Source organism: Staurois parvus, unplaced genomic scaffold (assembly GCF_062004578.1).
Source record: "Staurois parvus isolate SC_StPar_1 unplaced genomic scaffold, SC_StPar_1.0 ptg003112l, whole genome shotgun sequence".
Lineage (NCBI taxonomy): Eukaryota > Metazoa > Chordata > Amphibia > Anura > Ranidae > Staurois > Staurois parvus.
In genome coordinates, this window is record NW_028320908.1 from 91,534 (window position 1) to 115,661 (window position 24,128).

Here is a 24,128-nt window from a genome sequence, read left to right on the forward strand (position 1 = left end):
ATGTTTCATGTACGGAGTGGAAGAAGTTGGAGTTCCCTGGACTGATCTATGACAAGCACTTCTGTTCTCTTACAGCCAGATTTGTGCATCCCTGCCGGAGATCTGTAGGAAGGGGATCTGTGGGAAGGAGACCTGCGGGAAGGGGATCTGCGGGAAGGGGATCTGCGGGAAGGGGATCTGCGGGAAGGGGACCTGCGGGAAGGGGATCTGCGGGAAGGAGACCTGCGGGAAGGAGACCTGCAGGAAGGGGATCTGCAGGAAGGGGATCTGCAGGAAGGGGATCTGCAGGAAGGAGACCTGCAGGAAGGGGGTCTGCAGGAAGGAGACCTGCAGGAAGGGGGTCTGTAGGAAGGGGATCTGTAGGAAGGGGATCTGTAGGAAGGAGATCTGTAGGAAGGGGATCTGTAGGAAGGGGATCTGTTGGGGAATCCCCTTGCAGTACAGACTGAGGTGAAATGAAAGTTCCATCACCTCCATCCCAAGGACAATCCCTCCCCGGCCCTCCATGACACTCACCAGCAGGAGCTCCCCACTCTGGCAGTAGCAGCCTGGCTGGCACTTCTTGTTGTCTCCATCATCATCCAGATGAGCGCAGGAGGCGGGGCCATCACTGCATTCCTTCCATACCTTCCCATCCAGACAGATCCCGGGATCCTCTCCTGTAAGGTGGGTCGTGAGAAGATCGAGAATGATCCTTCTAAACCAGGACTTACCAACCCCATTCACTTCACAGAAAACTAGAATAGATCCCGGCATCCACTCCACCTAGAACTAGAATAAATCCAGGGATCCACTCCATATAAAGCTAGAGGAGGCCTAGAGATCTCCACACAGAGCTAGAACTGATCCAGTGATAAATTGCACATCAATCTAGAACAGGTCCAGAGATTCTCTCCTGTAAGGAGGACAATGAGAAGACCAAGAATGACCCTTCTACACCAAGACATATCAACCCCAACACACAACACCATACCAAGCCACTCCACACAGGATATGAATAGATCCAAAGGATCCACTTCACAGAAAACTAGAACAGATCCCGGCACCCACACAACCTAGAACTAGAATAAGCAAATCCAGGGTTCCATGACACATAAAGCTAGAGGACACCTAAGGATCTGCTCCACACAGAGCTAGAACTGATCCAGAGATCTACTCAACATAAAACAAAAAATGATCCAGGGATAAACTGCACATCAATCTAGAACAGGTCCAGGGATCATCTCCGGTAAGGAGGACAATGAGAAGACCCAGAATGACTCTTCTACACCAGGACTTACCACCACCATACATCACCAAGCCACTTCACATAGGATAAAATGAGAACCAAGGATCCACTTCAACAAAAACTAAAATAGATCTGGGAATCCACTCAGCATAAAACTAGAATAAGTAAATCCAGGGATCCACACCACATAAAGCTAGAGCAGATCTAGATATCTACTCCACACAGAGTCAGGACTGATCCAGGGATCTACTCCATGTGAAACCAGAAAAGGTTCAGGGATCAACTGCACATCAGTGTAGAGCAGATCCGGGGATCAACTGCATATAATACAGCAACAGATACAGGGATCCACTCTAAACAGAACTAGAAAATATTCATAGATCAATTGAACTTAGAACTGAAACAGATCCAGAATCAATTGGGCTTAGAACTAGAGGAGCATCAAGGGTCTACACAAAAGTAGAGCAGATCCGGGATCCACTCAGAACTAGAAAATATCCACAGAACCATTGAACTTAGAAATGAAACAGATCCAGAATCCATTGAAATAGAGGCGTATCAAGGGTCTACACAAACATACAGCAGATCTGGGATCCACTCAGAACTAGAAAATATCCATAGAGCCATTGAACTTAGAACTGAAAGAGATCCAGAATCAATTGGGCTTAGAACTAGAGGAGCATCAAGGGTCTACACAAAAGTAGAGCAGATCCGGGATCCACTCAGAACTAGAAAATATCCACAGAACCATTGAACTTAGAACTGAAACAGATCCAGAATCCATTGAACTAGAGGATTTTCAAGTCTCTACACAAACGTAGAGCAGATCTGGGATCCACTCAGAACTAGAAAATATCCATAGAGCCATTGAACTTAGAACTGAAACAGATCCAGAATCCATTGGGCTTAGAACTAGAGGAGCATCAAGGGTCTACACAAAAGTAGAGCAGATCCGGGATCCACTCAGAACTAGAACCATTGAACTTAGAACTGAAACAGATCCAGAATCCATTGGGCTTAGAACTAGAGGAGCATCAAGGGCCTACACAAAAGTAGAGCAGATCCGCGATCCACTCAGAACTAGAACCATTGAACTTAGAACTGAAACAGATCCAGAATCCATTGGGCTTAGAACTAGAGGAGCATCAAGGCTCTACACAAAAGTAGAGCAGATCTGGGATCCACTGTCCACTGTTCATAGATGAAACTCCCGCAACACCCCGGATTTCAATACAATCTTCTTACCAGAACACAGATGGAGGTTACAGGTGGAGAATTCGATGCGGCGCAGAATGACGCTGACGCGGCTGCGGTTCCGGTATCCTCCGCCACAGGGCACAGAACATTCTGACCAGGGTCCCCAGTCCCCAGCGGAGCCTGAGAAGAAAGCAGAGATTATCTGTATCCAGCATTACTGGAGAGAAGCTGAGGGATAGTCATGTCCGGAGGACCAACCGCTGACCCACCTTTACAGGGCTGTAAACTGCAGAACTCAATGGCCACACCGGACCCCTCACAATCCCGACCTCCGAACGCGGCGGCTGGGTTGGTTCCCGATCGGTAGCGTCGTCTGGTGCCAACATTACATGTTCGGCTGCAGGAGCTCCAAGAGGTCCAATCACTCCAACCACAATCCACTGAGACATGAAGGCAAAGGGGGTGAGGAACGGTGTACGATGTGGGGGCATCGGTCAGGTCCACATTTATTTTCTATTTGCCGAGCCGCAACAAACTTTATTGCCACTTAGCAGGTCAACCCAGATGTTGTGTCCTTCCTCACCAGACCTAACTCCGCCTCCTCACCAGACCTAACTCCGCCTCCTCACCAGACCTAATTCCGCCTTGACGCATTTCACCCTCAATATAGTATGTGAACCGTGTCAGTGGCATCACCTCTGGTGGGGAACGACACAATCTCATTACCCACAGCATGGAGGGGAAGGATATGCTGGTTGTAGTGCTCAGGGGCGGACTGACCATTTGGAAACTCGGGCACTGCCCGAGGGCCCGGGGTCAGTAGGGGGCCCCATAAGATGCCCCTGGCACCTTTTTCACAGGCTTTTTTGAGTTTGGGCAAGGACACAAGGGCCCCATGATTCCCTATTGCCCGGCGCCCCATGAGTTGTCAGTCCGCCCCTGGTAGTGCTCCCCACCCACTGACCCAAAAGGAGATTCTGTCCCATCAAACAGTCCTCACCTGGACATGGAGCTGCACTGCAGACCATCTCACCGGACACACAGGTGCTGCAAACACAGAAGAGGTCATTGAGGATGGAGGATCATGGGAGTAACCAATGACATCTATAACACAACAGGAAGGTCACGGTTACCAGTTGTTGCAGGCGTCCAGCGTCACGTTCTTCCCGGGTTGGTAGAGCGCCCCCCGGTGGTAACAGGAACATTCGGTCTGCGACACGCAGCTGTTGTTCTGCAGAAAGAGCCCCTCAGGGCAGTAGCAGCCCTCGTAGCAGGTGGAGGCACACTCTACCTGGGCAGCCTGGTCCAGACACAGCCGAGGACAGACCCCCCTGGAGCCGCGACACTCCTCCACGGTCTGATAGATCATATTGGGTGGACAGAGATCTGGAGGAAGGAGGAGAAGAGGCCCAACAAACAGAACCAGATTATTATTGTAACTGGAATTCTGACAGCAGCCAGAACCATCTTCTAAATCCATCATAAACCCCAACAAAGGGACGCTCATACTGCCTGACCCTGGAAACGCCTCCATGAACCAGGGCCAGGCCAAGGAGTAGTAGATGAGGCAGCTGCTTTGGGTGCTTGCAGGAGTGAGGTGCAAAAAGTGGGGGGCAGCTCATGGGGAGGAGGGGGTGTACTTTGGCCTTTCCATGTGGGTGGCTAAAAGGCCTTGTCCCAGTGACACCTGGCATCACTCACCTTTGCAAGGCTGTGTGTTACACTCCCTGGTCTGGATCTGTGGCCCCCGACAGTCGTGGCCTCCATGTAATGGCACAGGGTTAGAACATGAGCGGTTTCGGGTCTGGATTCCAGAGTCACAGGTGGCGGTACACTCTGTCCAAGAGGTCCAGGAGGACCACCCGCCGACAACTGTATTGGAGGGAGCCAGAGCATTAGTGTTACATATCCCCTCCAGAGAGGTAAGTATAATGTGGGAGGAGCTGGACCTGGACTTCACAGACCATCCCATCCCCCATCTCATGTACTGTACTTACCAGGACACAGCGGCGTATCGCATGGCTCCTCCTGGACAGACTCCCCAACACACGGAGGGCCAGAGGAGGACTGCGTGGTGTTACAATGCCGGAATCTTCTCCGCACCCCAATATTTTCCACGTCATAGAAGCACGTTCTAGAGCATGGCGACCACGGGGTCCAATCACTCCAGAATATGTCCGTCTCTGGTGATCCAAGGTAGGAGATGAAAGATGGGGGAGTACATAGAGAAGAGGAGAAAGGAAGAGGAGTGAAGGAGGAACCAGAGAGGAGATGAAGAGGGTGAAGACACAAATTTGAAGACCATTATGGTGACCCCAATGTGTGAGGAGCAGAAGATTGGAGATCTGCAAACACACAAGACCCTCAAATCAGAGAGGAAAGATCAACATTTCTATACTTGGAATGTATCCAACATCACCCATACCCCGAGGAGAAATACCACCCATACCCTGAGGAGAAATACCACCCATACCCCGAGGAGAAATACCACCCATACCCCGAGGAGAAATACCACCCATACCCTGAGGAGAAATACCACCCATACCCCGAGGAGAAATACCACCCATACCCCGAGGAGAAATACTATCCATACCCCGAGGAGAAATACCACCCATACCCCGAGGAGAAATACCACCCATACCTCGAGGAGAAATACTACCCATACCCTGAGGAGAAATACCATCCATACCCCGAGGAGAAATACCACCCATACCCCGAGGAGAAATACCACCCATACCCCGAGGAGAAATACCACCCATACCCCGAGGAGAAATACCACCCATACCCCGAGGAGAAATACCACCCATACCCCGAGGAGAAATACCATCCATACCCCGAGGAGAAATACCACCCATACCTCGAGGAGAAATACCACCCATACCCCGAGGAGAAATACTATCCATACCCCGAGGAGAAATACCACCCATACCCCGAGGAGAAATACCACCCATACCTCGAGGAGAAATACTACCCATACCCTGAGGAGAAATACCATCCATACCCCGAGGAGAAATACCACCCATACCCCGAGGAGAAATACCACCCATACCCCGAGGAGAAATACCACCCATACCCCGAGGAGAAATACCACCCATACCCCGAGGAGAAATACCACCCATACCCCGAGGAGAAATACCATCCATACCCCGAGGAGAAATACCACCCATACCTCGAGGAGAAATACCACCCATACCCCGAGGAGAAATACCACACATACCCCAAGGAGAAATACCACACATACCCCGAGGAGAAATACCACCCATACCCCGAGGAGAAATACCACCCATACCCCAAGGAGAAATACCACCCATACCCCGAAGAGAAATACTATCCATACCCCAAGGAGAAATACCACCCATACCCCGAGGAGAAATACTACCCATACCCCGAGGAGAAATACCACCCATACCCCGAGGAGAAATACTATCCATACCCCGAGGAGAAATACCACCCATACCCTGAGGAGAAATATCACCCATACCCTGAGGAGAAATATCACCCATACCCCGAGGAGAAATACCACCCATACCCTGAGGAGAAATATCACCCATACCCTGAGGAGAAATATCACCCATACCCTGAGGAGAAATACCACCCATACCCTGAGGAGAAATATCACCCATACCCCGAGGAGAAATACCACCCATACCCTGAGGAGAAATATCACCCATACCCTGAGGAGAAATACCACCCATACCCTGAGGCGAAATATCACCCATACCCTGAGGAGAAATGCCACCCATAGTCCCACCATCCATCAGTCAGCAATTGCAATCACAATCTGTAATTTGGGGTATCCCCACGACCTACCATTGGCACATGGAGTGTAACACTCTCTGGGGTCCCGTGTGTCCCCCTCACAGGGAGCACCACCGTTAGCACTGGGAGGATTAGATGGAGACCTGGAAAGAGAGGAGAGGGACCTGTCAATCGTCTTTCCTTGGGGGGAGGAAAGCGGAGTATGGACTGTTGCAGTTTATTGTAGAGGTCCTGAAATGGCAATTTGGCTCATACGGCCTGATGGCTTTGCATGTCAGGACTGCTCTGCACCTCCAGTCCTGTATAGTATATTATGGGTGCAGCACTGTATGAGGTTCTGTATAGTATAGCAGGACTTTTGTTCTATGAAATCCTTTACTTGGAGTCCTGAGGGCAGAGCCCAGACAAGGGGTGAGCGGGAGGGGCGGAAGCCCTGGGTGCAGTGATTTACTGTAGGGATGGGGACACCTTCCTTCTGTCACATGGCTGGGCAGTTTGGAATCTTTTGCCTTGGGCACTGGACGACCTTGTCCCAGCGCTGTCTGAGGGACACAGGAAGTCCTTCACCTTCAGAAAATCTGTAGGCCATCCCATTATAACTCCTTCCTCGCATCGGCATGCCTATGTTTTGGAGTAAGAGCATGGTCATAAGCACAGAAGGACCGGGACCCTCAATGGACTACAAGATAAGAATTTTACAGTGTTTTTGTAGACCATTGGAGGACACAGACGTATTTGACTTTTGGCGCATCCAAAAGCAAACCAACAGTGGGGTGGGGTAACACCGCATGAAATGCAACCAATAAAAAGTTAACAGGTCCAAAATAAACCTGAGAACTGGGGACCGCCCACAGCTCATAAACCCATCTGAAGGACCTTATTCTCAAAGCTGGCATCAGATGAGGACTGAACATCCACCTGGTAGAAACGAGGGAACGTGTGAACAGTAGACCAGCCGCCAGCCTTACAAATCTGAGACATGATTGCTTGATTCTGAAAAGCCCAGAAGACCCTCACAGACCTAGCAGAGTGCATCTTGGCAGGAATTGGAGGAACCCAATCCTTGAGTCCTTAAGCTTGGATGATGGTCTGTCTGAAGAAACTAGAGATGGTGGAACATGGAAACAATGCACCGCTAGGGGTCCTTCTCCCTGAAATCACTGCTGACACGGTTGAAATGTGAAGTTCTGCCCAGGACAGGATTTGATCGATCTCCCTTGCTGCTGAAAAACTTCTAAACGGGATGTGAACTACCTCTCTTGCCATGGTGTTTTCTGTATGAATTTGGATTGGTTGACCCTCCATCAGGATGGTCCAATGCTGCATAAGCCGCCAAATTGCCTAAGCCCTGGTTCACACCAGTGCGGCTTTGAAATCGCTCTAGTGCGCACAACTTCAAAGCTGACTATTCAGTGCGACTTCATTGCGGCTTGCTGACTTCATATAACAGATGTCAATGCAAGTTGCAATGAAGTTGCACAAAAATAGTGCAGGAACATTTTTCAAAGTCGCTGCAACTTGAGTCACACCGATTTGAACAGTTCCATGGGGTGCAACTTGTCATGTGACTTTGAACTCTCAAGTTGCATGACAAGTCACTTTGGGGAAGACCAAGGCTAAGGCTCCAGGATGCTGACTGGGAGCTGAGACTCCTCCAATAGCCAAATCTCAGCCTTCCCTAACTTGTAGGCTGGCATCCACTTTGAGGATCTTCAAAAAGGTTGGAAGGACAGATTTCCTTAGATTCTGAGCCACCAACCAAGTTTCACCCTACTCCTCGATGTGAAATAAAGCAGTCTGTCCAGGAACTTTATTGACTTGTCCCACCACCAAAGAATTTTGCGATGTAGTGGTCTGGAGAAAAATTGGGCAAATGGGATTACCTCAAAAGGAGGCTACCATCATGCTCCTGGAACAGAGAGCTCAAATCTGAGATCGGAGAGACTGAAGTTTCTCTGTGGGAGAAAGACCCTGGCTTGAGATGTGTCCAGGACTATGTCCAGATACTGCAAATCATGAGTTAGGTTACTGCTAATTTCTGAAGGTTCAGGATCCATCTGAACTACTGTGACATCTGGCCAGTCAAAGCTGCATTTTCCGACAGAGCCCACACCGACCGTTCCCAACACAGAAGGTCTAAGTATCCCATAACGGGGATCTAACGAGACAGCAGCAAGGCTACTATTGGGGCTAGCATCTTGATAAACACCTGAGGTGCAGGTGATAGGCTGAAGGGCAGGGCCACAAAATGGTAGCGTAGGGACCCGACAGCAAAACGTAGGAAATGTTGATGGACATGGAAGATGGTGACATGGGGGTACACATCCTTGATGTTCACACAAAGCCTCCCTGGTAAAGGGGGACAATGACAGGTGGATTCCATGTGGAAATTCTGAGCTCAAATAAAGACATTCAGAGCTTTGAGATCGAAGTTTGCATTGATGGGGGTTTGGGAACAGAGTAGAATCCTTGAAACAATTTTGCTCCAGGAACTGGGGCAAAGACACCTTGGTCTGGAACATTTGAGTGGATTCAATGGATATCCACTAATCTGTGTGATGATACAGGAAGGATGGAGATAGGAAACCAAGGAGGGAACAGGGAGGGAAACTCCATTTTCTAGCCTTGGGGTACCACCTCCTGCATCCAAGCATCTTGATAATGGTATCAAGAGCAGATCTGAAGAGATGTTGTCCCTCGATGGCCATGTAGACATGGGTTCTGCACTGCAGCACTTTAGCTATAGTGTTCAACGCATGTGTATTGACAATGAGACCCATGAGGGAGATAAGCCAGGAAGCCTCTTGCAAACCATCGTAACCGAAGTGTAAAGCTATGGACATTTGCTCGACATGTTCTAAAATCATGTGATGAACCACAGCAGTGGAGATGGCTTCCAATGGCTTATTGTTGGGTCCAGGGGCGGACTGACCATTTGGAAACTGGGGCACTGCCCGAGGGCCGGGGGTCAGTAGGGAGCCCCATAAGATGCCCCTGGTACCTTTTTCATAGGCTTTTTTGAGTTTGGGAAAGGACACAGGGGCCCCATGATCCCCTATTGCCCGGGGGGCCCCATGAGTTGTCCGTCCGCCCCTGGTTGGGTCCCTAAAGACATGTGCATCCTTCATCAGTATGGTGGTCGCTTTGTCAAGGTGGGACCCTGTCGGTTTCACAGTAGGGCTAGCCCACTTTTATACAAAATCCCCTCCAAATGGGTTCAAGACAAATAATCATCGTTAGGGTGTTTTAAATCTCTGTAGAGGAAGAGTTGGAACAACCAGTGCAATGGGAAAGTCTTTTGAGGTCGCAGGGGCTCTAAAGACCCAAGACTCGCAACAGTTCTGATAGAAGCAAAAGGATTCTAGTCCAGGTCCTCTCGTTTCAGTGTAGAGCAAACCATATAAATAGGAGCCAAAACAGTCCCTTAATTTGAGAGTAATGGCAGAAGACTGCAGATCTTCCAGGATACATTCATCTGGCAAAGACTGGCCTGACCCAATATCAGAGTCTCTACAGCTGATGGTTCAGAGCCACCAAGGCCATGGGTAGATCATTTGTGGGGGAAGGCACTGGAGTGTGGTTGTGGCCTATGTGGTCAGATGTGGCAAATAACTGGGTGATTTGGGCCACAAAGTCTTGTAGGAATGTAGTTTTAAAGAGGACTCCAATTATGGAAAAGACTCTAGGAGTAGAAGGCAAGGTGATCCAAGGCTGCAACATCAGAAGGAGGGCTGCAGGCCCCGGAGATGTTAGTATAGTGTGAACTGGGGACACCTATTACCACCATGTCTACAGTTAGACATGTCCTGACTGTGTGGCGGTAAGGCAACCTAAGGCTCAAGGTACAAGGCAAGGCTTCAGGTACTTGTGAAACCCAATCAGATGGACAGCCCTGAGTGGGAGGGGTTATCCTGAGCTCGCCTGAGCTGGACATATCCTGACTGTGTGGCGGTAAGGCAACCTAAGGCTCAAGGTACAAGGCAAGGCTTCAGGTACTTGTGAAAGCCAATCAGGTGGACAGCCCTGAGTAGGAGGGGTTATCTTGAGCTGGCCTGAGCTGGACATGTCCTGACTGTGTGGCGGTAAGGCAACTTAAGGCTCAGGGTACAAGGCAAGGCTTCAGGTACTTGTGAAAGCCAATCAGGTGGACAGCCCTGAGTGGGAGGGGTTATCCTGAGCTCGCCTGAGCTGGACATATCCTGACTGTGTGGCGGTAAGGCAACCTAAGGCTCAAGGTACAAGGCAAGGCTTCAGGTACTTGTGAAACCCAATCAGGTGGACAGCCCTGAGTAGGAGGGGTTATCTTGAGCTGGCCTGAGCTAGACATGTCCTGACTGTGTGGCGGTAAGGCAACCTTGTGACCAGAACTTGGTCTGGAAAGCTCCGTCTCTGAAACCCAGGCTATCCCCTCAATGTCCAGGCAGCTGGATCCACACACCAAACGCCAGGCTGAGGACGGCTACACCAGATATCTGCAACCGAGGAGACGAGCACCAGCAACAATGTAAAGAAGAATCTCGACTGAGGAAAAAATGATGAAGAGTAAAAGACATGGCGCGGGTAGAAATAGGTCAGTCTGCTACAAGGAGGGACATCCAACCTTCTGGGACATTAGAGAATAACTGGGGCATGCTGGTAGTAGGAGCAGAGCCATCTTCGTAGCATCGGGGGCCCCTGTTCTAAGTAATGCACTGGGGCTCCTACTAAGGAGATGGTGACCTGAACCCTGCCGCAAACAGTGGGTGTGGCTAAACTATGCTACATATTGGGTGTGGCTTTTCAGTCTGATTAAAAATTTTAGTCTTTTACATTATTTTAAAATATATATATATTATTTTTTACTTTTTTTCACAATGCTGTTTGGGGGGAGGGGGGTCTTTGGTGAGATATTAGGGGTCTAAACAGACCCCTGAAGTCTCACTTTTAAAACACATTCCCCAGTTCCGGCCTCAGCTGCACTGCTGTTCAATTAACAGGAGACAGAGGGCCCTGGTACCAATCACTCACTGTGTTCATTCAGAGAAGGAAGGGTCCGGTAAATGACATACAGTATTTAGCAGTCCCTTCCCTGAGGATCCCCCACAGCAGGATCTTCTGGCAGGAGAGGAGTGGAGGGAAGTCGAAAGCGCTGCAAGGAGGGGGGGTTACACAGGGGGTCCAGGCTACAGGGGAATCACGTGTGGACAGGATGGAGTGATTTTTATGGTGGGTGGAGGAAATGAACGGAACCGATCTTTCGTGGCTCTCCTGGATTTCAGCTGCTGCAGCGAGAGCCACACAGAAGGGAGGTTCCAGTTATTTCCCCCACCTGCCACAGTGATCACCCCCTCCTGTCTACATACGATTCCCCCTGCTGCGGTGGGGGACTGCAGGGGCCCACCATGTACCTGGGGCCCCTGGGCAGTACTTAGGGGTGCCTGTGTGAAAAGACAGCCCTGAGTAGGAGGGGTTATACTGAGATGGCCTACTCTTCCTGCCGGCGGCTATATAATCCAAAGATGAAAAACCTCCCATGTCCTCCAATGGAAGGGAAGTATGATACCTCTGCACTACATACATGACCGTCTAGTGTTCTACACGGCGCTCTACCTGAATCGCTCCTGCATGCCGGCTCCACATGTCGTGTCACATGGTGTCCACTGGGACCAGGCTGACCACCCACAGTCCACGGCACAGGCTGAGCTGTCACACGTCACCTTCCCGTCTTGGCATTGGCTGCAGCGGGCGATATCGGGGAATAATGGGGGAGAAAACAAAAAAATACAATGAGAACATTGGAAGAGCGGCAACATGGCACCCAAGGTTGGGGAGGACTTTGGGAATGATTTTTGTTTTTGACTGGTGAGTGTGTCCAGAACCATTATCAGAGTCCCTCCTTCCCCGCTGGTCCTCACCACACGCTGCAGTTGTCGGGGCTGAACGTCTCCCCAGGAAGTTGGGTGCCGCCATGCTCCACATTACAGCGACACCGGCTGATAGTCACACAGCCGCCATCTTGGAGGTACAGACCTGGAGGGCAGCGGCATCCTGCAAGGCAAAGGACAACATGGCGGCATTGAGAGGGTAGAAGATACCATGAGCATGATTGGGTGGTCTGATATATATGTAATCAAATCCAAATGCAGACGTATTGCAGGCGAAGCCTCTGTTCCCCATATAAAATATATATAATTAATGCCCAGAGCTGAGAGAAGATGGATCGGACTTCTCTGGAATGTGGTGACCATCATTATTCCACAAACACTCCACATATAATATTACTGATCCGGTGGGAGGTACCCACCTTCCATACAGCCTCCATCACACAGGGTCTCAGCGTTCAGGCTGCGGCAGGTCAACGGACATGGATCCATGTGCTGGGATTCACACTGTCCAGGATGAACATAGATCATCTCCAGGCCACAGTCTGTGAACACAAAGCAGTTCAAATGTCATAGTCTACCCAATGACAATGAAGAGACCCAACAAGCAGATTCAGTACCTGAACCATCTCATCACTGGAGGTCAAACTTACCTTCTGAGTCCCCACATGGCTGTAGGTTACAGGATTCTGTCTGCACAGATTCTCCACGGCACAAAAGACCCCCGTTTTTGGGTGGCGGATTTTCACATTTCCTGTTTCTAGAACGGACCCCTCCTTGACACAGAGCATCACAAGCAGACCACTCTCCCCAAGGCGACCAGGCACCATTCACTGCAAGGCACAAACATCACATGACCAAGGGACTCTACTATGAGGAGGAGCCTACAGAAAATATTACAGTGACCGGAGAGGCCCCCTGACACTGACCGGAATTGTCTCCTGACACTGGCCGGAGAAGCCTCCTGACACTGACAAGAGAAACCACCTGATACTGACCAGAGAAGCCACCTGACACTGACCAGAGAAGCCACCTGATACTGACCAGAGAAGCCACCTGACACTGGCCAGAGAAGCCTCCTGACACTGGCCAGAGAAGCCTCCTGACACTGGCCAGAGAAGCCTCCTGACACTGACCAGAGAAGCCTCCTGAAACTGGCCAGAGAAGCCATCTGACACTGACCGGAGCAGACTCCTGACACTAACCAGAGAATCATCTTGACACTAACCAGAGGTGTCTTCTGACACTGACTGAGGAAGCCTCCTGACACTGATTGGATAAGCCTCCTGACACTGACCAAAGATGCCTTCTGACACTGACCACAGGTGTCTCCTGACACTGACCAGAGAAGCCTCCTGACACTGACCAGAGAAGCCTCCTGACACTGACCAGAGAAGCCTCCTGACACTGACCAGAGAAGCCTCCTGACACTGACCAGAGAAGCCTCCAGACACTGACCAGAGAAGCCTCCTTAAACTGACCAGAGAAGCCTCCTGGCACAGACCAGAGAAGCCTCCTGACACAGACCAGAGACCAGAGAAACCTCCTGACACAGACCAGAGACCAGAGAAGCCTCCTGGCACAGACCAGAGAAGCCTCCTGACACAGACCAGAGAAGCCTCCTGACACAGACCAGAGAAGCCTCCTGACACAGACCAGAGAAGCCTCCTGACACAGACCAGAGAAGCCTCCTGACACAGACCAGAGAAGCCTCCTGACACAGACCAGAGAAGCCTCCTGACACAGACCAGAGAAGCCTCCTGACACAGACCAGAGAAGCCTCCTGACACTGACCGGAGAAGCCTCCTGACACTGACCGGAGAAGCCTCCTGACACTGACCGGAGAAGCCTCCTGACACTGACCGGAGAAGCCTCCTGACACTGACCGGAGAAGCCTCCTGACACAGACCAGAGAAGCCTCCTGGCACAGACCAGAGAAGCCTCCTGGCACAGACCAGAGAAGCCTCCTGACACAGACCGGAGAAGCCTCCTGACACAGACCAGAGAAGCCTCCTTAAACTGACCAGAGAAGCCTCTTGACACTGGCAAGAGAAGCCTCTTGACACTGGCAAGAGAAGCCTCTTGACACTGGCAAGAGAAGCCTCCTGACACTGGCAAGAGAAGCCTCCTGACACTGACCAGAGAAGCCTCCAGACACTGACCAGAGAAGCCTCCTTAAACTGACCAGAGAAGCCTCTTGACACTGGCAAGAGAAGCCTCTTGACACTGGCAAGAGAAGCCTCTTGACACTGGCAAGAGAAGCCTCCTGACACTGGCAAGAGAAGCCTCCTGACACTGACCAGAGAAGCCTCCAGACACTGACCAGAGAAGCCTCCTTAAACTGACCAGAGAAGCCTCCTTAAACTGACCAGAGAAGCCTCCTGGCACAGACCAGAGAAGCCTCCTGACACAGACCAGAGACCAGAGAAACCTCCTGACACAGACCAGAGACCAGAGAAGCCTCCTGGCACAGACCAGAGAAGCCTCCTGACACAGACCAGAGAAGCCTCCTGACACAGACCAGAGAAGCCTCCTGACACAGACCAGAGAAGCCTCCTGACACAGACCAGAGAAGCCTCCTGACACAGACCAGAGAAGCCTCCTGACACAGACCAGAGAAGCCTCCTGACACAGACCAGAGAAGCCTCCTGACACTGACCGGAGAAGCCTCCTGACACTGACCGGAGAAGCCTCCTGACACTGACCGGAGAAGCCTCCTGACACTGACCGGAGAAGCCTCCTGACACTGACCGGAGAAGCCTCCTGACACTGACCGGAGAAGCCTCCTGACACAGACCAGAGAAGCCTCCTGGCACAGACCAGAGAAGCCTCCTGGCACAGACCAGAGAAGCCTCCTGACACAGACCGGAGAAGCCTCCTGACACAGACCAGAGAAGCCTCCTTAAACTGACCAGAGAAGCCTCTTGACACTGGCAAGAGAAGCCTCTTGACACTGGCAAGAGAAGCCTCTTGACACTGGCAAGAGAAGCCTCCTGACACTGGCAAGAGAAGCCTCCTGACACTGACCAGAGAAGCCTCCAGACACTGACCAGAGAAGCCTCCTTAAACTGACCAGAGAAGCCTCCTTAAACTGACCAGAGAAGCCTCCTGACACAGACCAGAGAAGCCTCCTGGCACAGACCAGAGAAGCCTCCTGACACAGACCGGAGAAGCCTCCTGACACAGACCGGAGAAGCCTCCTGACACAGACCGGAGAAGCCTCCTGACACAGACCAGAGAAGCCTCCTTAAACTGACCAGAGAAGCCTCTTGACACTGGCAAGAGAAGCCTCTTGACACTGGCAAGAGAAGCCTCCTGACACTGGCAAGAGAAGCCTCCTGACACTGACCGGAGAAGCCTCCTCACAAAGACCAGAGAAGCCTCCTGGCACAGACCAGAGAAGCCTCCTGGCACAGACCAGAGAAGCCTCCTGACACAGACCGGAGAAGCCTCCTGACACAGACCGGAGAAGCCTCCTGACACAGACCAGAGAAGCCTCCTTAAACTGACCAGAGAAGCCTCTTGACACTGGCAAGAGAAGCCTCTTGACACTGGCAAGAGAAGCCTCCTGACACTGGCAAGAGAAGCCTCCTGACACTGGCAAGAGAAGCCTCCTGACACTGACCGGAGAAACCTCCTGACACTGACCGGAGAAGCCTCCTGACACTGACCGGAGAAGCCTCCTGACACTGACCGGAGAAGCCTCCTGACACTGACCGGAGAAGCCTCCTGACACTGACCGGAGAAGCCTCCTGACACTGACCGAAGAAGTCTCCTGACACTGACCGAAGAAGTCTCCTGACACTGACCGAAGAAGTCTCCTGACACTGACCGAAGAAGTCTCCTGACACTGACCGAAGAAGTCTCCTGACACTGACCGAAGAAGTCTCCTGACACTGACCGAAGAAGTCTCCTGACACTGACCGAAGAAGTCTCCTGACACTGACCGAAGAAGTCTCCTGACACTGACCGAAGAAGTCTCCTGACACTAACAAGAGAAGCCTCCAGACACTGACCGGAGAAGCCTCCAGACACTGACCGGAGAAGCCTCCAGACACTGACCGGAGAAGCCTCCAGACACTGACCGGAGAAGCCTCCAGACACTGACAGGAGAAGCCTCCAGACACTGACCGGAGAAGCCTCCAGACACTGACCGGAGAAGCCTCCAGACACTGACCGGAGAAGCCTCCAGACACTGACCGGAGAAGCCTTCAGACACTGACCGGAGAAGCCTTCAGACACTGACCGGAGAAGCCTCCAGACACTGACCAGAGAAGCCTCCAGACACTGACCAGAGAAGCCTCCAGACACTGACCAGAGAAGCCTCCAGACACTGACCGGAGAAGCCTCCAGACACTGACCAGAGAAGCCTTCTGATGCAGAGTAGAGGTAACATACAGAAAACTGAATATTGCTGGATGTGGATTATCTTTATAATCAGATTTTTCTACTTTTCACACATTCTGTACATATTAGAGGGAAGTAAATGCTGCTTTCAGAGGTTCCTGGGAGAAGCATTGGATGGGTCCTTCTGGGTTTCCTTTTGCATTACACAGCTTCCAGCCTCTTCCATATCATATCTAAAATTCATCTTCATTTTTCTCTCACAATTGCCCAAGTATGTCTCACCTACCTGGACATGCTTGTACGAAGCAGCTCTGACTGTCAAACTGAGCTCCGGCACAATGACCCCCAGGCAGTCGATCCCTGATCACATCCTGACGTCGAAACTTGACTCCTAACCCACAGGAGCGACTGCATTCACTCCAGGATGTCCACACAGAGAGGACACAGTCCACTGTGGGTGAAGGAAAACACTTGATATTAATGAGACAGCTCAAGTCCCAATACTGGTCCTGTTTATGGTTCAGTGTGACAGAAGGAAAGGAGACCCTACACCGGGACAATAAACCTACCACAGTTATCTTCATCAGAACCATCTGAACAGTCACGATGGAGGTCACAGTGTCTCTCCAATGACACACATTCTCCGGAGCGACAAGTAAACTGTTTGTGTGAACACAAGCTGGGGCTCGGTGTGGGAACAAGCCATGTGGGAGTGGAGACCGCAACTGCAGAATAGGTGCCTGGAGAGACAACAGAAAGTTCTAGAGAGTTCTAAAAACCACTCATACCCATTAGATAGAAAAACCTGAGAGTCATCAAGAGACTCACCACAGAGTTGCTCGTCGGAGCCATCAATACAGTCTTCTTGTCCATTGCAAACATCAGCTGCGTCCACACAGCCGAACGCAGAGCAAGCAAACTGACCAAAGCTGCAGCTACTTCTGGGAAGCTCAGTGGTCAGATCCACTGGGAATGTGCTGGCCGTTCCTGTAATATAAAAAGTCCATCTCACATCTTAACAGATTATTTATATACAAGAATTTTCCAGCCTTCTTGATCACTGTACTAATAGATATGTTCCTCTAATCAATAATCTTCTGGACATTCATCAATACATGAAGCACTTCTATAACATTTGTACACATCAAAGGGCAGCAGTGACAGAGGTCCCCTCAAGCACATTACAAACCTTCATACGTAAGAGAGGCATGAAATCCTTCGTGGCCCCCTGGTCTAACATGCCCCTCTTCTGGAAGAACCTCAACAGGCTCCTTCCAAATAACCCTGAACCAGGCTTCAAGCTGGAATGATATCCTTCTGGAACAACATATATCTCAGGACCTGGGTGTTCTTCCTCCAACGAGGCATTCTTTAGTGTAGGGGTGGAGATACTTTTTTCATGGTACGGGTAACTTGTCCCATTATTCTGAAATGTGGACAACACTTCTTCCACAGGTGGTCTAGATACTCTGCCTGGGTTTAACGTTTGAGCTTCTTCAGTTACTGGTTCTTCTTTGAATGGTGGGACTCCAGGCTTACTTTGCTCTTGTCCTGGAAAGATTGAGGGTTCAGCTGATAGACCAGGGTGGCCAGTCCCTACCCAAGCTGGATTTACACTCTCACCATCATATTCTGAAACACTTGTGTGAGAAGTTCCCATTCCTGGCACTTCTTGTCCTACACTCAATGCGGGCAAACTTGTGTGTCCTGAGGTGCCATCTACATCAGTACTCCACTTCTCCTTACCAGAAAGCCCAGGTGCGCCAGTCTGATAGGGGCCGGGATGAACTCCAGGACCTCCAGAAATGCCTTCTCCTAGGTGTGAGATAGCAGCCATGGGTTGAGTGCTGCTGGATGTTTCATCAATCATTATGGGTGGAGCAGTCGTCATCAGCAGACCAGGAGAACCAGAGGAGACATCTCCAAACTCCAGGGTTGCAGATTCCACTCTATGTTCAGGTCTCTCTGGGATTCTGATGCCAGGCTTTCCACTGACAAATGGCTTCTCCTGAATGCCTGGCTGTCCTGTAGTTGGCAGTCTTGGTCCAGTTTCCTGTCCTGGTGTCTTGTGCAGTATTCCCGGGCTACCTGTCGGTTGAGATGGTTGATATATTCCTGGCTCTCCAACATGTCCAGGGAGATAAGAGACTGGATGGAGAGTACTGCCTGGTGCCAAACCATGTCCAGGTGGAAAGGTTTCATCTAGGGGACATGAAAGAGAACAAACTGAAGTATTACTGCTAATCTCCATTACAGGAGCACTATGCTGAGAACTGACTTCATACCTCATGTCATTATCTGGAGATATTATTGACACCATACCATGTGACACAGAGAGAGGAACCTCACAAACAAACTGGGCAATATACCGACTGAAGACAGACCTTCGGTGCCTTACATGGGTGTCCAGATGAATGCACACCCCCATACCTACAGCTACCCTAAGGCTTAGTCAATGTCATGTCTAATCAGCACATGTGGAATTCCTAGAGGATTGTCTGGTGTCACATCGAATCTGCATATGTGCATCTGGTGTCATGTCTAATAAGAACAACCAAATCTGATCCTCAATACACAATAATAACCAAATGGAGCAAATGCATAGCTCCGGCAATAGGCAGCACACAGGCACGCCTCTGGCACATGTGTTGGTTGGTGAGGGGTTTGGTGCCAGGCACCTTCTACAGGTTCTACTTTACATGAATCTAAAAACTGGAGAAACTGTACTCACCTGTTGGGGGAATGGCCAGACCTGGAGAGACCATAGTGCCTAGAGGAGAATGGGAAACCAATCAGTATTGTACACAGAAATGTCTAGGACTAGTACTACTATTTCCCCATTTCCCATGTTGTATAGCTTTGACATATACAGCAGCGCTGTACAGAGAACACAAGGCCAGAACACACGTTAGATGTCTGGCCCAACTACTGGCCTTTATTTTAGGATCAATCTGTGAATTAATGGATATTATCACCAACCCTTGGCAGTGGAGACCCTTTCCACCTACTGTATGATTTGGGGGGGGGGGTAACATCTCGTACCCACATAGACCCCTTAGAGAAAAGGTGGAGCAAGGTTGGGAGCGTGGCACTATTATTTAATATTCAGGTACAGTATGTGTTCCGCCATATCAGGAGCTGGAGGAGCCAATGACACCATGAAGGTTCACACAAAGCTTCATTCATAGCTCCGTGCCGGTGTCAGAGACACGTATGAAAGATCCAACTCTAGAGACCAGTCACCAAATTACTAAATCAGCCAGAACAGTCTTTTCCACCACATCTTACCACATCCGTCCTCATCGGAGAAATCACGGCAGTCGGGTCTCCCATCACACAAAGATCTGGAGGCGTTCACGCATTCACCACTGCGGCACTCAAACTCCCCCATCTGACAGTGAGACGTCCTCACCTCCCCAGGAATGGTAACCAAACCTGGAAGCTGCGTGACGGCTGCTCCCGTGTGCTCCACTGCAAGGAAAGAGAACAGCAATTCCTAAAACTCTGAGCCATATCCCTCCCAGGATGCTTCACACCACCCTCCTCCATATCCCTCCCGGCACAATCCTCACTGACCTCCATATCCCTCCCAGGATGCTTCACACCACCCTCCTCCATATCATTTCCGGCACAATCCTCACTGACCTCCATATCCCTCCCAGCACAATCCTCACTGACCTCCCCCATATCCCTCCCGGCACAATCCTCACTGACCTCCATATCCCTCCCAGCACAATCCTCACTGACCTCCCCCATATCCCTCCCAGCACAATCCTCACTGACCTCCCCCATATCCCTCCCGGCACAATCCTCACTGACCTCCATATCCCTCCCGACACAATCCACACTGACCTCCATATCCCTCCCGCCACAATCCACACTGACCTCCATATCCCTCCCAGCACAATCCTCACTGACCTCCATATCCCTCCCGACACAATCCTCACTGACCTCCATATCCCTCCCGGCACAATCCTCACTGACCTCCCCCATATCCCTCCCGGCACAATCCTCACTGACCTCCATATCCCTTCCGGCACAATCCTCACTGACCTTCATATCCCTCCCAGGATGCTTCACACCAACATCCTCCATATCCCTCCCGGCACAATCCTCACTGACCTCCATATCCCTCCCGACACAATCCTCACTGACCTCCCCCATATCCCTCCCGGCACAATCCTCACTGACCTCCATATCCCTTCCGGCACAATCCTCACTGACCTTCATATCCCTCCCAGGATGCTTCACACCAACATCCTCCATATCCCTCCCGGCACAATCCTCACTGACCTCCATATCCCTCCCGGCACAATCCTCACTGACCTCCATATCCCTCCCGGCACAATCCTCACTGACCTCCATATCCCTCCCGGCACAATCCTCACTGACCTCCATATCCCTTCCGGCACAATCCTCACTGACCTTCATATCCCTCCCAGGATGCTTCACACCAACATCCTCCATATCCCTCCCGACACAATCCTCACTGACCTCCATATCCCTCCCGGCACAATCCTCACTGACCTCCCCCATATCCCTCCCGGCACAATCCTCACTGACCTCCATATCCCTTCCGGCACAATCCTCACTGACCTTCATATCCCTCCCAGGATGCTTCACACCAACATCCTCCATATCCCTCCCGGCACAATCCTCACTGACCTCCATATCCCTCCCGGCACAATCCTCACTGACCTCCCCCATATCCCTCCCGGCACAATCCTCACTGACCTCCATATCCCTTCCGGCACAATCCTCACTGACCTTCATATCCCTCCCAGGATGCTTCACACCAACATCCTCCATATCCCTCCCGGCACAATCCTCACTGACCTCCATATCCCTCCCGACACAATCCTCACTGACCTCCATATCCCTTCCGGCACAATCCTCACTGACCTCCATATCCCTCCCGACACAATCCTCACTTACCTCCCCCATATCCCTCCCGGCACAATCCTCACTGACCTCCATATCCCTCCCGCCACAATCCTCACTGACCTCCCCCATATCCCTTCCAACATGCTCCTCACCAATTTCCTCCATATCCTTTACAGTATGCTCCAGACTAACCTCCATATCCCTCATCACACAGTCCCCACAGACAGCCCCCATATTTCTCCCAGCATGCTCCTCACTGACCTCCTCCCCCTTTTCTTTACAGCATGCTCCACACCAACCTCCTCCATGTCTCCCTTCCCTCCATATCCTTCTCATATTGCTCCGCATCAATGTCCTACATATCCCTTCCAACATGCTCCTCACTGTCATCCTTCACAACTTGCTCCTCACTGACCTCTTCCATACCCCTCCCAACATGCTCCTCACTGAAATCCTCCATGTCCTTCCCAACTTGCTCCTCACTGACCTCTTCTACACACCTCCCAACATGCTCCTCATTGACTTTCCCCATACCCCTTCCAAATACTCTTCACTGACTTCTTCCATATCCTTGCCAACATGTTACTCACTGATCTCCTTCATATGCCATCCAACATGCTCCTCACCAACATCCTACATATCCTTCCAACATGCTCTTCACTGACTTCCTTCATATACTTCCAACATGCTCCTCACTGCCATCCTCCATATTCCTCCCAACAGGCTCTCCACTGACATTCTCCATACCCCTCCCAACATGCTCCTCACTGACCTCCTCCATATCCTTCCTGATGTGCTCAACACTAACCTCCTTCATGCTCCTCACTGACATTCTTCATACCCCTCTCAAAATTTTCTTCACTGACATCCTCCATATCCCTCCCAACATGCTCCTCGCTGACCTCTGTCATATCCCTCCTAACGTGCTCCTCTCTAACCTCCTCCATATCCCTTCCAATATGCTCCTCACTAACCTTCTCCTTATCCCTTCCTATATGCTCCTCACCGACTTCCTCCATATTCCTCCCAACATGTTCTCCATTAAATTCCTCCAGATCCCTAACAATGTGCTCCTCACTGACATCCTCCATATCCCTCCCAACATGTTCCTCACTGACATCCTCCATATCCCTCCCAACATGCTCCTCACTGACATCCTCCATATCCCTCCAAACATGCTCCTCACTGACATCCTCCATATCTCTCCCAACATGCTCCTCACTGACCTGTCATATCCCTCCTAACGTGGTCCTCACTGGCATCCTCCATATCCCTCCCATCATGCTCCTCACTGACCTCTGTCCTATCCCTCCTAATATGCTCCTCACTAACCTTCTCCTTATCCCTTGCAATATGCTCCTCACAGACTTCCTCCCAACATGCTCTCCATTACTTTCCTCCATATCCCTCCCAATGCGTTCCTCGCTGGCTTCCTCCATATTCCTCCCAACATACTCCTCACTGACATCCTCCATATCTCTCCCAACATGCTCCTTACTGACATCCTCCACATCCCTCCCAACATGCTCCTCACTGTCCTCTGTCATATCCCTCCTAACGTGCTCCTCACTAACCTTATCCTTATCCCTTCTAATATGCTCCTCACAGACTTCCTCCATATTCCTCCCAACATGTTCTCCAATATTTTCCTCCATATCCCTCCCAATAAGCTCCTCACGGACATCCTCCATATCCCTCCCAATAAGCTCCTCACGGACATCCTCCATATCCCTCCCAACATGCTCCTCACTGACTTCTTCCATATCCCTCCCAACATGCTCCTCACTGACTTCTTCCATATCCCTTCTAATATGCTCCTCACAGACTTCCTCCATATTCCTCCCAACATGCTCTCCATTATTTTCCTCCATATTCCTCCCAATGTGCTCCTCACTGATATCCTCCATATCCCTCCCAATAAGCTCCTCACTGATATCCTCCATATTCCTCCCAATAAGCTCCTCACGGACATCCTCCATATCCCTCCCAACATGCTCCTCACTGACTTCTTCCATATCCCTCCCAACATGCTCCTCACTGACTTCTTCCATATCCCTTCCAATATGCTCCTCACGGATATCATCCATATTCCTCCCAACATGTTCTCTATTGACATCCTCCATATCCCTCCCATCATGCTCCTCACTGACCTTTTTCCATATCCATTCTAACATGCTCCTCACTGACCTCCTCCTTATTCTTTACAACATACTCCACATTTACCTCCTCTGTATGCACCAGCAAAATCATCACTGACCTCCATAATACTCCAAAAATGCTACTCATGATCTCCTCCATATCTCTCCCAACACAATCCTCCCTGATATCGTCCACATCCTTTCAAGGATGCTTCTCAATGACATCCTCTTAATCCCTCCCAGCAGCTCCTCACCAACTATCTCTGTATCCTTCCCAGAATATTCTCCACTAACCACCTCAATATCCTTCCCACCATGTTTTAAGCTGCCATCACCCCATCACTCTCAGCATGCTCCAAGCACATCAAGCTGTTTCTATATGAAATCTGAGGAGGGGGGTTAAATCTCACCGTAGGGGCATCCGATGACCTCACAGCGCAGGTAGATGGCCTTGTGATAGTCCACAGGAAGAATACGGAGGAATCGAGTCAGTAAGGTGCTTCCAAGCTCCTGCCTCACTGGACTGTTACTGTCTGAATTGGCTTCAAATATCTAAACCAGAATAAGATGGTGTCACAGTCAAAGCCAAGCAGTCAATTAGAAGGCCATCAGGTTGGACATGGTGAGACGCTGAGGAGCAGAAAGAGTTTAAATCTCCCCAAATCAAAGGAGTGATCGTATTATTACTATTCTCCTCCTATAGTCATTACCAAT

The 24,128-nt window shown here is 50.6% G+C and overlaps 1 protein-coding gene across 1 annotated transcript in view; it reads right to left on the minus strand.

Annotated features, from left to right (window-relative positions):
* The window catches only part of LOC149428586 (SCO-spondin-like), a 161,706-nt gene that overhangs the window by 84,990 nt on the left and 52,588 nt on the right, over positions 1-24,128 (minus strand). Inside the window, 19 exon segments of the mRNA XM_089667228.1 lie at positions 517-659; positions 2,474-2,605; positions 2,695-2,865; positions 3,426-3,472; positions 3,559-3,811; positions 4,127-4,297; positions 4,423-4,608; positions 6,236-6,327; positions 11,774-11,899; positions 12,079-12,211; positions 12,468-12,590; positions 12,699-12,878; positions 16,679-16,843; positions 16,962-17,132; positions 17,221-17,379; positions 17,590-18,594; positions 19,124-19,162; positions 19,681-19,863; positions 23,825-23,966. Coding sequence (XP_089523354.1) covers positions 517-659; positions 2,474-2,605; positions 2,695-2,865; positions 3,426-3,472; positions 3,559-3,811; positions 4,127-4,297; positions 4,423-4,608; positions 6,236-6,327; positions 11,774-11,899; positions 12,079-12,211; positions 12,468-12,590; positions 12,699-12,878; positions 16,679-16,843; positions 16,962-17,132; positions 17,221-17,379; positions 17,590-18,594; positions 19,124-19,162; positions 19,681-19,863; positions 23,825-23,966 — 3,621 coding nt within the window.